Here is a 14,843-nt window from a genome sequence, read left to right as displayed (position 1 = left end):
TTGAATAACTCAGGAGTATCTGCGGCCACGGCCTTCCTCTTGCTCAGATGAAAAGTTGACTTGATTTATAGCTTGACAGGTTTTGAGTGATTTTGATGGATGACTTGAAACAATTAGAAATATAAGTAAATATCTCAGAACAGTGACAGATCTCATAAAGGATAGACTATGAATAGTTACATAGATAATAGAATTTAAGCTATAAAAATAAATGCACATATATTGAAAACGTCTTTGTCATCTTGATGTTCAAAATTATAGAAAACTTCAAATGTTCCCTCACTTTAAGAAATGTTATTAATGGAATATTGTTACTATGACGTTGATGTATGTACTTTGAAAATAGTTAACTTTTTTATGTCTACCAGAGATTACACTGAAATCTAGTATGTACTTTGTATTTGTTGGTATGTTTGATTTGTAGAGCCTCTGTATATAGGGATTTTCTTTTTCTTTTTTAAATGTTTTAAAATTGAACAAGAGAGAGAGAATAATATATCTGTGTGTGTTTCATATGTGTGTATTGACCTGTGTGTTCAAATGCTCTTAATTTTGCATGCATGTTTTAAGGCCAGAGGTCAGCCTCAGATGTTTTCTTTAGTCTCTCTCCACCATATTTTTTACTGAAAAAACAATTTAACATATTATATTCTGAGCATGGTTTTCCTCCCACAACTCTTCCACAAATCCTCTCTACCTCCTCACCCATCCAACTCTATGACTTCTCTCTCTCTCTTACTCTCTCTATCTCTCTCAAACAAATAGGCATACAAGCAAACAAACAAAACAACATAAACACAAAAAAGAAAGATAAAATATAAGAAACATACACAAGAAAATAAAGATACAAAAAATGTAAACCATAATATATAAGTAAAAGATCAGTAAAACAAATAAATGCCCAAACAAAACAATATGAGACAAAATGTCTACAAAAATGCCTTGGAGTTCATACACCCAATGGTTCATATACCCAGTGAGACCCAATTAGAGAAAACTAAGTTTTTCTTTATAAGCAGGTGTCATTTGGAGCTAGCTTATTGGTTAGGAGTTGGCACCTATATCTACTTGACCCTCTCAGTGCTGGGACACTCTCTGGCTTGAACCCGGGCAGGCCCTGTGCATGCTGCAACAGCTTCCATGAGTTCATATGTTTTATCAGTCCTGTTGTGTATGGAAGACACTGTTTTCTTGGAGTCATTCATCTTCTTTGATCCTTTACAAACTTTCCGCCTCTTCTGCACAGCTCCCTGATCCCTGTGGGGAGATGTTTAATTACGTATTTCAAAATGAACACAGAGAAGTCAAGTTTGTGTCCAACTAGAGCCTTCACTCCTACTGGGTAGTGTTCAGGGTACTGGATGGTACTCTTCATGCTACCGAAGGAGAATGGTAAAAACCTACAAAACCTACAATCTACAATGGTGACTTGCTTGTATGATAGACCAGTGCAATAGTAGTACAAGCATGGGAACAGCCAATCACTCCCTGATTGGACTTAAGGTTCACTGTACAAAATGGAACCCATGCCTGACACTGCTCAAGTGGCCAAGAACCTGAGACTGGATAGACCATGAGCATATAGAAAAACCAAATGCTATTGTTCTGAAAAAGGAACATAGCAATAAAATGATTCCTAATGACATCCTGCTATATCCACTGACCAGTGTCTCACTCAGCCATCGTCAGAGAAGTTTTCTCTTATAGTATACAGGAACTAACACAGAGACACATAACTGGACAATATGCAAAGAGTGGAAGATTTTGGAACATTCAGTCCTAAATGGAATGTCTTCATCAAAGCCATCTTAATTTTTTGAGACCGTCTCTCTGTGAACCTGGAACTCACCACTTCCACCAGATTGACTTGTCAGTGAGCCTTTAGGATGTGCCTATCTCTGCCCTCTCCCGTCAGTGGGGTTGTAGATGCCCACTGCTACCACCACCTTTTTGGCTTTCTGGGGCTCCATTCCTGAGTCCCCAATCCTACTCAGCAAGCACTTTACACACTGAGCTGTTTCCCCCAGCCCTTTCTATCCCTATTCACATTCTTCTGTTTTTGACTATTCTGTTTGCATGAGTCTAGTTGGCTGTGTCCCGACATCAGATCCTGAAAACTTTTGTGACTACAGATGTATATGTAGTGTGAACATAGAGAAGTGTGTGTTTTCTTACCTTTAAATTTTACCAAAGTATATAGTGTTCACACGAAGTTCCTTAACAGCAGCAGCTGTAGTGATGGGGAACATCTGCACTTTTAAGTAAAAAGATGCACTTTCGTGCTTATACCGGAAAACAACCATGAGTAAGAGAGGAGGGAAGCATGTATCAGCTTTGAATCAAAATAGCTCCTGTCTTACAGGAGATCTAGAATGGGGGTCATGTGACTTGGCAATTCCTGAAGATTTCTTCTCCTGGTGACATAATAAAGTTCTGTAATGAATCCTAGGGAATGGGATAAAGGTCATACAGTATGTTATTTCTGCATTCCTTTATTACTCCATAGTCTTTTTCTTCTCTGAAAGCCATCATCTCTAAGGCCTATGCCTACTGTTTCCATGTTCTACCAACAGGCACATCACAACCTCACAATCAACTCCCAGGGTTTAGTCTATCCAGTAGCACAACCTAGGCCCTCAGTGAGACGAAAATAAACAAATTCCTTTTGTTTGGCCTTCAGGAACTACTTTACTGCCATCTTGAAGTTCTAGTTCCTCCAAAACTCAAGACATTTGAGACCTATGTCTAAAACATGTTCAACATGAGTAAAGTAAACTGTCTCACTTTGTTTCTTTTCCATTTGGAGAACCTGAGGTAAAAAAAAATCTATCTTATAGACATGATTACACAGCTTCCCTTCTAGAGGAGACATTTCAAAAATGTGGAAAACACATACACAAAAAAAAGCAAAAAGAAATGTAAGGTTTAATTACCCAACAGGGGCAAGATTGACAGACACTGTATCTTTCCGATTCTATTCTACGTTCACCTAACTATGTTTTCCTGTGTCTTTAGGTCAGTGGGGTGCCTTGGTTACGTATTTTAAAACTCTCTGGAGCACTTGTTTTCCACTGGAAGAATTGGTGCCCCTTCACACCTCATTCTTTCTCCATCCATAACCCACTCCTACTGCTGAGCCCTCATCCCCACAGCACCTCCCACAGGCTAGGCACTTGAGGAAAGTTCCATGTCTGCTCACTGCCACCTCCACCCTGCAGACCTGATTTGAAGTCATCCATTTGTCTTCACTGCAGAAAGAATTATTCTATCCAGCAAAGCATTAGCTCCCTCTAGTTCTCCTGAGATACACTAGTAGTATACATTGTAGCTTGTGCCTCTAAAATAGGAAGACATTTGCAAACTAAACTGGTAACAGTATGTGATGTGCTGAGTAGTGTTCAGTAGCCATGTTCTCTTTTTAATTATCTTGTGCATAGGGGTGGGTTCCTTGCTTGGATGTCCGTGTACTCTGTGAGTACAGTGCCTGTAGAGGACAGAAGAGGGAGGGAGGTGCCCTTTAACTGGAGCTACAGATGGTTGTGGGCTGCCACGTGAGGGCTGGCAACTGAACTCAAGTCTTCTGGAAGAGGAGCATGTGCTCCAAACTACTGAGCCATCTCTCCAGGCCCTAGTAGTCATGCTTTCAATGGCATTTTTCCTGTTCTCCAGAGAGGCAAAACTCCAAGAAATGATCAGTTTTTGTTCATTGATTTTTATATTCCAATTTAAGCAAAGGGCCATCTCTAGATCTTCATGTCATCCTTTCGATACTTACTATTCTGGTGGAATTTTCCATGCCTCGGTGACTATAACCAGAAATCCTTCTGACTGGTGCCTTTCTTTACCATCTATGTCACAGATTCTCTTCCTGCGGGGAGTATGTGAGGAGGCATGCTGGCCCACTAGCTTTGTGCTGCTTTAAATAGACTCACACACAAACAACTGAGCAGAAATGGCTGGGAATTGATGAGGGCAATATTCTGAGTAGAAGCAATAGTTACATTTTGTGCATTTAATTAGCCACAGCTCTTTAAAAAACTGTTGTAAACGTCAGGAGGTTTGTAACATTGGCAGTTCATCTTCACAAACAAAGAAAATGTCATTTGATGGCAGAAAACAAGAAACGAGTAACTAATATTCACAGCAGACAGCTTGTAAATTAGATATAGGTCACTGTTGTAATTAACTATGCTGTTAGTTAATGAGAAAACAACTAAAATGCATGCCTTTAGGAATCCTGAATTTGTACCAAAAATAAATACATAAATCTTAACCTAAAACTATTTTAAGAGTAACTTATAAACAAACTAACTTTAAGAATAAACTGTAAACATCAACCAATACACAGAAAACTCATCTTCATCCATGTAAAGGTATCATGTGTATAGACTTCCTTATTATCTGGGAAGGAGGGTTAATGATAGGTTGTCTCAAAGGCCATTGGACAGAATTCAGGACTATCCTATCACTGCCTCTTAGGTTTCTTGATTTTTTTATACACATTTCCTTATTATTTTAAAGGAAGTTAGTCGGTTGATTATTTCTACGGGGATGGATGGATGAGTGGGTGGGATCTGTGCCAGGGCAAGTGTATGGAAACCACATGAAACTTTCAAGAGACGTTTCTCTCCTTCCTCCATGTAGGTGCTAGGGACTGAAACCAAGATGTCAAGTTTGGCAGCAAGTGCTTCTAACTGGACCCTTTCTATTTAAGGAAAATAAGAAAGCCGGTCTACGTTTATCAAAACTGGGTGATGCATTGTGGTGGAACAGGACAATCTTTCAAAACAGATAATAAACATATTTTAGCATTGTCCTTCACTCTGCAGAAGGCTATCAAAGACAAGTCACTAGTAGAGAAGGATAGATCCAGTATTAGTAACATCAATTTGACTATAACTTTTCCTCCAGGGAGATCAAGTACTTTGAATATTATCTCAGGATCTACATACAGTCATTTAACTAAGTGGTAGCAATTTAGTTCAACCAAGTGAGACCTGATTTAATCGAAGAGTGGACAGAAAGGCAGGAAGACCTGTCTCACAGCTTCCAAAAGAATTACCTAAAACTTCAATCATCCTGTGTGAACATTTGAAGTTCATTTCAACTGAACATAGTTTCAACTCATTTAAAAATAATGTATGAAGACCCTATATAAAGAGTCACCTAGAGAGTGTGTTGATTCACATGGCGGTGGTGAATACTAGACAAGCGGACATGAAGAACAGATTCCTTCTTTTGAGTCTACCCCGTAGTTTGATCACTGAGAGTGACCTTTTCACTGAAATGTTCATCAAGATAATTATAGACTCACATGTAGGAGGAAGGAACAGTACGCAAAACCTATGTCCACTTTGCCTAATTTCCCCAAAGGGTAACATTTGGTAAAACTGTCATTCAACATCACAACTAAGATAACAGTATTACTATACTCTATAGGTCATATTCAGATTCCTCTAGCTTTACATTGTTGGTATGTATTACAGGTGGAGGCTTGTGTGCTTAAGGAAGCAATCTAGGTTCTGTCATTTTCATCACCTCGAGGCTCAAAGATCTCTCAAGTTGCCTCTGTGTGTGTGTGTGTGTGTGTGTATTTGGTTACATAAGTACAGCTGTGTGTACATGTGTCTAGAGGCCAGAAGGCAATGTTGGGTGTCATTCCTCTGGTTTATGGATCTTAATTTGGGGGAGACAGCTTCTCTTATTACCTGTCACCTGTTTCTGCTCTTCATTATATATAGAATGCACATGTGTGTATGCATATTATATATTAATAATAATATCCTTTGCCAATCTTGTAATTGAGTATTAGACTTTATATTGTTAATTTATTGTGTTATATCTTGTAGATTCTAGTACCTCATCAGATTCATGGCTTGCAAATATTTTCTTTTTGTCTGTAATTTACCTTTTTATTTTTCTGACGTAGGCTTTTTCCGAGCAAAAAATTTTTAATTTTGAGAGAGTACTAGTTTCCTTACAATATTTGTATTCATAGTGAGTGTCAAGACTAATAACCTTTTCTTGGTTAAAACATATAAAATTTCTATTTTAATTTTCAAATTTTTGTTTATTATTTACAAGTTCATACAATGTATTTTGATCATATTCTGCTTCCTTCCCCAGCTCCTCCCAGGACCTCCTCCAACTCCTTATCCACCAAGTTTTATGCTCTTTCTCTCTTAAAAACAAACAAAAAAACTAAACAAATAAAAATAAAGCAAGCACATACACCAAAAGCAAAACAAAACCTGTATTTGGGGTTGTTTTGGCCAGGCATTCCTGAGCATGCTTTTTTCTCTATCATCAGCTATCAATTGGAAATAGCTTCTTGCTAGGACTAGGAATCTGTGTACACTTCCCTTCTTTAGTTCTGGGATTCTGTCTGCCTTAAGCTTGTGCAGCTCTTATGCATGATTTTCATGATGTTTTACGGTTTTAATATTCATGCCATCATTTTGAGACAAGGTCTGTCTGTCTATGTAGCTCTAGGTGGCCTGGAATTTCCTTTGTAGACTAGGCTGGACTTGAACTCCCAGAGATCTGCCTGTCTCTGCCTCCCAAGTGCTGGGATTAAAGGTGTGTTGGTTCTTTATGACTGATTTTAGTATAAACTGTGAGGTATACACTTGGGAGTTGTCTTGCTTCCTTCCCTCCCCTTTCTTTACCCTTCCTCACCTTCCCCTGCTTACTCCTCCCTCCCATCCTTGTTTATTTTTTTATTTTTTTAAAACAGGTCTTGCCTCAAGTTTATTTGTAAAAACAGCACAGGGCACTATCACCTGCAGATAGTGTGTAGGTGTGTCACACCAGTCCATCTGTCTTCACAGTGGCAGAAACCTTTTTCTATTGACCTTTCTGTACTAAACGTACCATAGACTGTATCTGTAGACTCTGTGACATGATATACTCATGTCCTCACATACTACAAACCATTTCTGTTTGACTTTCTAAGCTGGAATTTTTGCTGAATTAATTTGCTTCATTTCAATCCTTACAACTTACAGTAAAATCTTTAATTAGAAGGATAAACATAGACACCTTGTCTCACTCTTGCTTTGAAAACATAGCATTCATTTTTTAACCATTAAATATATTAATTGTAAGGGAGTTTATGGATGGTTTTTATCAACATGATGATATTGATCACCCTCTTTCTCGATTGTCAAATATTTTATAGGGAATAGATGCCGAAAGCTTTTCCTGAGTTAATTAATATATTTATGTAAATTTTCATCTTCATTTGTTGATGTAATGCATTGTATGGGTTGGTTTCAAACACTGAACCAGCTTTACATACGTTAAATAAAGTCTACTTGGTATGTTTTTTACATAGTAATGGATTCAGTTTGCTAATATTTTATTGAAGCTTTTCTGTATCTAAGTTCACGAGAGATATTTGTTTATAATTTTGGATTATTTTCCTTTTTAAAACAGATTCTTATTATTTCGTGTGTGTGTGTGTGTGTGTGTGTGTGTATGTGTGTGTGTGTGTGGTATGTGCACATGAATTTGAGTGCCCACAGAGGTCGGGTGAGTGAGATCCGTTGGAGCTGGGGTTACAGACAGTTGTACGTGACATGGGTACTGGGAGTTGAATTCAGGTCTTCAGCAAGAACACTATGTCTCTTAACCACTGAGACATCTCTCCAACCCCTAGTTTATTTTTCTTACATAATTTGCATGCCTGTAGACTCAGCTATCCAGGAAAGTTTGACTTTAGCTCAGAAATTCAAGGTCAGTCTAGACACTATAGCTATCAAAAGGTCATTTCTTTAAAAATTGAATTAAGTGCAGGGCATCGGTTGACACATGCTGCTAGTCCCAGCACTTGGGGCAGAATAGTGGCAGTCACAAGTTCAAAGCCAGCCTGAGGTGCACAGTATTCTCCAAGCCAACAAAAGGAATTAGTAATGCTTCCAACTTTCTGGAAAATGTTACATGAAGTTGGATAGGAAAAATGGAATTTTTTTCTTTGTTTTCTGTATTCTAGTAAAAATTGTGTGGAACCAGCATCATTTTTCTCTACCTATTTTGTTGATTTCACTATTGAAACTGTTTAGCCCAGATGTAGATTTTTGCAAACGTTTTTAAATTATGTATTCAAATTTTTATAAATTATAAAACTATCCAAATTAATGATTGTAGTGTGTTCATGGCTTCTGTCCAATTTTCTGAATTGTCAAATTCACCTGTTCACCATCATTCCTAACATCTCTTTATTGTTTTTTTTTTAATTCTTTTAGTTTTTGAAATTCTAATTACATCATTTTCCCTTTCCTTTTCCCCTCTTCAAATCCCCCCTTTTCAAGTTCATGATCTCTTGGTAATTGTTGTTACATGCATATTTATTCCTAAATATAAATTGCTCAGTCTGTTTGCTCCCTGTATGTATGTTTTCAGGCCTGACTCTTTGGTACTGGAAGACAAATTGGTGTGTTCTTCCTTGGGAAGACAGTTTCTCCCATGCTTAGCATTCCTCAGGTGCCTGTAGTTCTTCATGTAGGGTTGAGGCCTCGTAGACTTTTCCCCATCCTTGTTCAGTTCATGTTTAGGCAATCATACGAGTAAGACTCTCTGGATGTATGAATCACACAATGACTAGCATGGAACAATAACCCTAACAATGCTGTAGTGGCACACATACCTTGACAGTAACCACCACTCTCTTATTGGATTTAAGATCCACTCAACAAGAAGGAAATCATGCCTGGTATTGGAAACCTAGTCAACTACTCAGGACTATTGAAGTCATGGATCTGGGGAAAGGATCTACAACCACCACTTTACTAAACCAGCATAATCCCTAACTACATAAGATTTGCCCTTATACCCACAGGAAAGTGTAACCTTTACCCCCAACAACAACAACAACAACAACAACAACAAAAAACCTCACTACAAAGTTGGAGACCACTACAGAACACCATAACCAATCAAAATACAGAGGTATGGAGCCTAATCCCAACAGATACATATGCAAAACACTCCTACACCTAGAGTTTAAGAAATACTGCTGTATAAGAAGGGATGGAAAGGTAAGAGATAAAGAATCAGGGGGTTTGCTGTGAGATTGTGTCTTCTGCTACAATCAGAAGCTCCATCCATAAAGAGTCCTGACTTTTTCACAGCCACCATGTCTCTGGTGAAACCCTCCCTCTATTACATCCCTGAGATTGGTGATTTTTATCAGCTTACAAAAAGATTTGCCAATTTTATTTGTTTTTTTTTTCACAGAACCAGTTTTTTTGTTGCTGCTGTTTAATGGATTTTCTGTTTATTTGTTTTTTATTTCATTACTTTCTTCCTCTCTTGTTATCCTAGTTCCCTTCACTGCTTTCCTTGGGCCAATTTGATTCTTCTATCTTCAGCTTTTCAACTGCAGTCCTAAGACTATTGGTCTGAGACCTTTATTTAGATCATGAGCATTTTGTGATACAAAAGTACCCCTCCTCACTATTGTGGATGGACTTGTATATTTTATTAGGTTGTATTTTCATTCTCTTTCAGTTATTTATACTTCGTGCTTTTCACTGAGATTTTCACTTGACTAATACAATACAAAAAAAGTATATTTTTAAATTTTCCAGGTGTTTAGGGATTTGCTTGTCTTTTTACTATTATTTATGATTGCATTCCCTTGTAATTCACCACACTGTCCACATGATCTCACTGATTGCCTACAGTGTGCTCTATCTTGAATTTTTTTAACGAACAAAAGAATTGAATCAAGACACTTGTAACACGCAGATGCACGTTTTGTTGTGGTTGTGGAGGGTGCAAAATCTGTCTAGATCCCATTTCTTTCAGTCATTTGGAGACTCTTTAGACTTGCTGACTTTCTCTCCACTAGTTCTGTCCTAGCACTTCTAAGAGAAGGGGACAATGATGCCGCCAAATATGGCTGGAGATCTCTCTGAATCCTGTGCAGTTTTAACAGTTTTCGCAAACAAAGCACTGTTGGCATTTCCCCTTAATCTCATTTTTTAAACAAAACCAGGAAGCATCAATCCATATTCCTGGATAATGGGCATTAAATGAAGAATTTGTAGATGTCATTTATCTTGCCTCACCGCAGAAGAGAAATAGAGCAGTGATTTCAACAAATTCTTCTTAAGAACAGTGTTTATGTATCTACTGGTGTTATCTGTGGGATTTTTCCCTCCCTCTTACCTGTGGCTAGGGGGGTGGGGTGGAGGGAGATGGAGTCAAGACAAGTTTCCCCGAAGAACACTCTGGAGACAAGCTTCGATGTGCAGATCTGGTTTGTTTTGTTTTTTGTTTGTTTGTTTGTTTGTTTGTTTGTTTGTTTTTCAAGACAGGGTTTCTCTGTGGCTTTGGAGGCTGTCTTGGAACTAGCTCTTGTAGACACTGCTGGTCTCGAACTCACAGAGATCTGCCTGTCTCTGCGTCCCGAGTCCTGGGATTAAAGGCGTTCGCAACCACCACCCAGCTCAGATCTGGTGTAATGTATATGTTCACTGGCATAGATGCATACATTATCCAATCAGCTAAGGTCATATGGAATTACCGTTCAATGAGTCCAAATGACACATAACCACATTATGTGAGGGAGTCCACGGGACGGGGTACAGTATGTCCAAGCAATGTGTCTGCAGACAAAGGGCAGGAAGTAAGCAATGCCCTGGGCTTCGGCACCAATTAGAGGGTCTCCAGTTAGCTGAGACTCATTATGAGTCATCTAGTGTTCCAGAGACTCAAGTCTGCTCAAACAGCCACAGGAGGTGTTAGTACTTTTCACGTCCCTGGTCTTTTAGTGACACCATCAGAACAGAGACTGACCCCCTCGGTGATCTGTTTACATGAAACAGAAACATGATTTATATGGTGGTGTCTGTGTGATGAGGTCACACATCAGGGTTTGTGGGAAGAATATCTTCTGCCATACGATTTCTCACAACTGGAGTACTAAACTTCCTGATAGAAGTAGGCCTCAGGGAAAGAATATTGGAGTGGGCTGTTTCTAAACTTGGGTTGTACACAAGCTTAGATAAGTGAGCATTTTATACCTGAGCATGGTTTGAATATGTTGGAAAAAGTGCAGTTAAAAACAGATGATGCAACATTTTGACACCTTAATAGACTCTACTTACATAAGCTTTCAAAACCCTAACAAGCCAAAACTGAAAAACCCTCAGATCTTCACCACTGGTATATTGACCATAGATGTGGTCATCTGTGCATAAGTCATTTGCAGATATTTCTCCAAGAAGTAGTTACAAGTAATCGTGAGTAATGGTGCTACAGGGGATTTATCTTTCATCATGAGAAATGTTTGTGGGTTCGTTAGCACAGCATAACAGGAGGATAGAATAGTGTGTCTCAGGGAGGCATTTCAAACGTGTAGCATGTCACCACATAAACTAAAGACTTGTTTGCATGAAGCATGCACCAAAGTGTAGTTTTCATGAGTTCGGTAACAACTTTACCTTAATGGAAAATGGGTTGGAACTATGATATTTCTCTGATCTGCATTTCTGTGATGTGAAGCATCTGTAATATTAATTGTGCATCAATTTTATAACCCATCCATTATAATAAAGTTGCTTAATATGCATCATCTATGTTATAAATAATGGCAGTCCTTGTCTTCAAACAACAAAGGTAGTTATCATCTAAAAACAAACTAATTTTAATAAACTCAGAATCTATCCCTGTGGAAACAAGTGACTTGTTTCCTAGACTTATCCAGACTTTTTACAGACCTCTTCTGTGACTGACTGGTTTTTTTGTTGTTTTTTTTGGTTTTGGTTTTTGTTTGTTTGTTTGTTTTAAACTTAGTTGTTTTTTTTTCTTTTTCATTTTTTTAAAATTTAAGTTAGAAACAAGCTTGTTTCACATGTCAAACCCAGCTTGCTCCCTCTCCCGCCCTTCCTCCCCCGCCCTCCCCACCAGGCCCCCCCAGTCCTCCACCCAATCTCCACTCCCATCCCCTGTTTAAGAGGCCTCTGTATTTGGCCCTTCCTCAGGGTTAACTCACAGCTCTTCCTAAATAATCTCCAAGTCATTTCCCTGGCACAGGTGTTGTTTTCCAGGCAGCTATTGCCAAAGGGCAGCATGCTAATTAACAAACTTCAGATCTGGAGGGTTCTGGGTCTCACTTCTGACAGCCAATACATGTGTCACTCACACAGTTATCCATCTGAAACTGCTTGTGTTTAAAGATTCCAACACTGTAACAAAAGGCTGAACACTCCTAAAACTTACTTCTATTCCCTGGGAGTAACTCTTAAATTTAGGGATTATGTCATCCCTCGCAACACCATGAAGCTCTAGTGTCTACAGCACTTGCCGTTGTATTTCAGGGGTCACTCTTTTCATGCTACCAAGCCCACGAAGCCAACTATGCTACATATCCCCGGTGAGAAAACATTACTATTCAACCTTCACATTTCCTATTAAAACGGACACTTTCACAGTGTTAAAAACTTGAGGAGGCATGTATCCCATGACAGGAGACATAGACAATAGGAGGCTTCAGTAGTCTTCAGGCTAGTTTTCTAGAGAAGAAAGTCTTTAGACATCAGTCAGATGCTCTAAGCACAGTACCTAAAGGTGCAGAAATATTCACACCAGGTCTTAGAGTGGGTTACTCTACAATGCTTCTCTCTGACATCTGTTCTGGTGTTTTAGGAGTTCGTGATGATCGTTGTCTTTGGCTTGGAGTTCATCATTAGAATCTGGTCTGCAGGTTGCTGTTGTCGTTATAGAGGATGGCAAGGAAGACTGAGGTTCGCGAGAAAGCCTTTCTGTGTTATAGGTGAGTATCAAAGTCTCCAGATTTATGATACTGCATATTCTCTTCTCCTCTTGCTTTACAACATTGGAAGGGACAATACCCAGGAATTACTGACTGTGGACTGGCTCTCTGCTTCTGTCTCTGTCTCTGTCTATCTGTCTGTCTCTCTCTCTCTGTCTCTCTGTCTCTGTCTCTGTCTCTGTCTCTGTCTCTGTCTCTCTCTCTCTCTCTCTCTCTCTGTGTGTGTGTATGTGTGTGAGAATCTGGGTATATGTTAGCTAGCTCTACAATATACCACAAGGCTGTGTTCAAATGGGCATTCCTGTATTGTTCTTAGTAGCACAGACCCTCTAGCATACACAGAAGCCACTGGGTAGCTTATGCTCTGAGTTCTACACTGTGAAATATGATTCCCCCACCCACAGTTCCTATACAAAGCACACATTTTCATTGCCCCTAGCTTCTGTAATTCCAGAAGGGACTTCAGTTGGTGACTCAGTTTGAAATTATGCCTTCTGATGAAGACACTGCAGAACCCTGTGGAGTCAAGACCTGGCATCTCTCAGTATTTTATTTAAAATTATATCTTAAAAGTGAAAACTCTCCATATCAAAACTATTATCAGGCAGCTAAATTTTGTTTTCCTGCTCTTTGCCTTTCTCTCTTGCTAGGCAACCATTCAAATTCAAATGCTGGAAGTTCTCCTGGGTGAGGCTTACTCTAGTTATTTCCAAGCTGAGAAAGTGGGGTTTAATTTACAAGATAGTTTACTCTCTTGTTTGAGGAGTTAGGATTCCTTTGCTCACATCCCTTAATCTTTTTATTCGTGGTGAGTGGTGAGAGCTAGAGTGCTTTCGAGCAGTAGAGTTCTGCTTCTGCAAGCACTTCTAACACCAAGCTCTCTCACGTACAAACCAGCATGCTCAGGTATGGAGAAAAGCAAATGGCTTCTTATAACCCCACAGAGCAAGGAATCAGGCATTTGACCCCCCCCCACACACACACACAATCCTTTTCTCATTCCAAATTCTCTGCTGAAACAAGGACATGAAAGATTATCACTTGAAAGGAAACTACTGCATTACAAGGGCTCTCTGTCCCATGAAAGACCCTAACAAAAAAATTCACAAGGCAGGTGGTTGGCCAAGATGCACTCAACTTCTGCGGGATAAGGTCAGTTTATGGATGACTGCAGGGATGTTCCAATCCAGATTTTAAAACCAATTAAAATGTGGTTGCATTCTCATTCCAAGTGCAATGCCGATGTATTTCTGCTCTTCAGGCTAGAAAGGCAGTTCATTCCCAGATGCCTGCTGCCTCTCCATAGCTCTTCCCAGCCATGGATGCATCAGCACAGGGTAGTAATCTTTTAATCTTCCTCAGTCTGCCTCAGCTCTTTCAAGGTCTTGCTTGGAAAATGTTCTGTTCTGTGTCACCTCACTTGCCTCAGCGCACCTATCGGTGGTGACCTTGCAGATTTAATACAGTGTAATAACAGCATAATTTGGGTTTTGTTAGCTTCGGGGCGTTTTTGTTTAGTTGGGAATTTAGCATCTAGAAAAATAACTGCTTTGCAAGATGCCATGGATAAATATATAACGAATTCCCATTAGATCGTAGATCGAATATTTACTTGCAGTGAAGGTAATCATGTGTGACTTTCAGCGTTCTGTTTAATGTCCATGTGACAGTTTGATCTGTGTTTCAACAGAACTGATGTAATAGTGAAATATATTCAAATATGACTTATTGGTTGTTAGATTCCTAGATTTATCCTGCACAGATGAATCAAATGTCACCTACTGAAGGTAAGGGCTATGCCATTACCTTCAAATGTTCAAATTGTTGAGATTCTTCCTAGATCTCTTTAGGGGTCCACAAAAATGCTGTATAAACTGGCAAAAATGATGAAGTCAGTCCTATGGTCCCCTTGTTCAACCAAATTAATGCTGCTGAATGCAAAAAGGAACACTGCACTTTTCTCATCTATCTGTGATATGTGCTCTGAGCAAGAAGGAATCTAAAATATACCAAAACTTATTAATACTTGATATGTTTGAAAGATTAGACTACTCAGATATAC

General features: G+C 39.0%; 1 protein-coding gene across 4 annotated transcripts in view; it reads left to right on the top strand.

The window, feature by feature from the left end:
- Kcnq5 (potassium voltage-gated channel subfamily Q member 5) overlaps window positions 1–14,843 on the top strand; it is a 500,328-nt gene that overhangs the window by 356,199 nt on the left and 129,286 nt on the right. For all 4 annotated transcript variants that reach the window (XM_040729298.1, XM_021228536.2, XM_005072274.4 and 1 more), the window contains exon 3: window positions 12,655–12,781. In XM_040729298.1, the coding sequence (XP_040585232.1) occupies window positions 12,655–12,781 (127 nt within the window). The remainder of the gene's footprint in view (window positions 1–12,654; window positions 12,782–14,843) is intronic.

This window comes from Mesocricetus auratus, unplaced genomic scaffold (genome assembly GCF_017639785.1).
Source record: "Mesocricetus auratus isolate SY011 unplaced genomic scaffold, BCM_Maur_2.0 Super-Scaffold_100021, whole genome shotgun sequence".
In the NCBI taxonomy this organism is placed as follows: Eukaryota; Metazoa; Chordata; class Mammalia; order Rodentia; family Cricetidae; genus Mesocricetus; species Mesocricetus auratus.
Note: the sequence above shows the minus strand (reverse complement) of the source record. Positions and strands in the feature narration are given on the sequence as shown.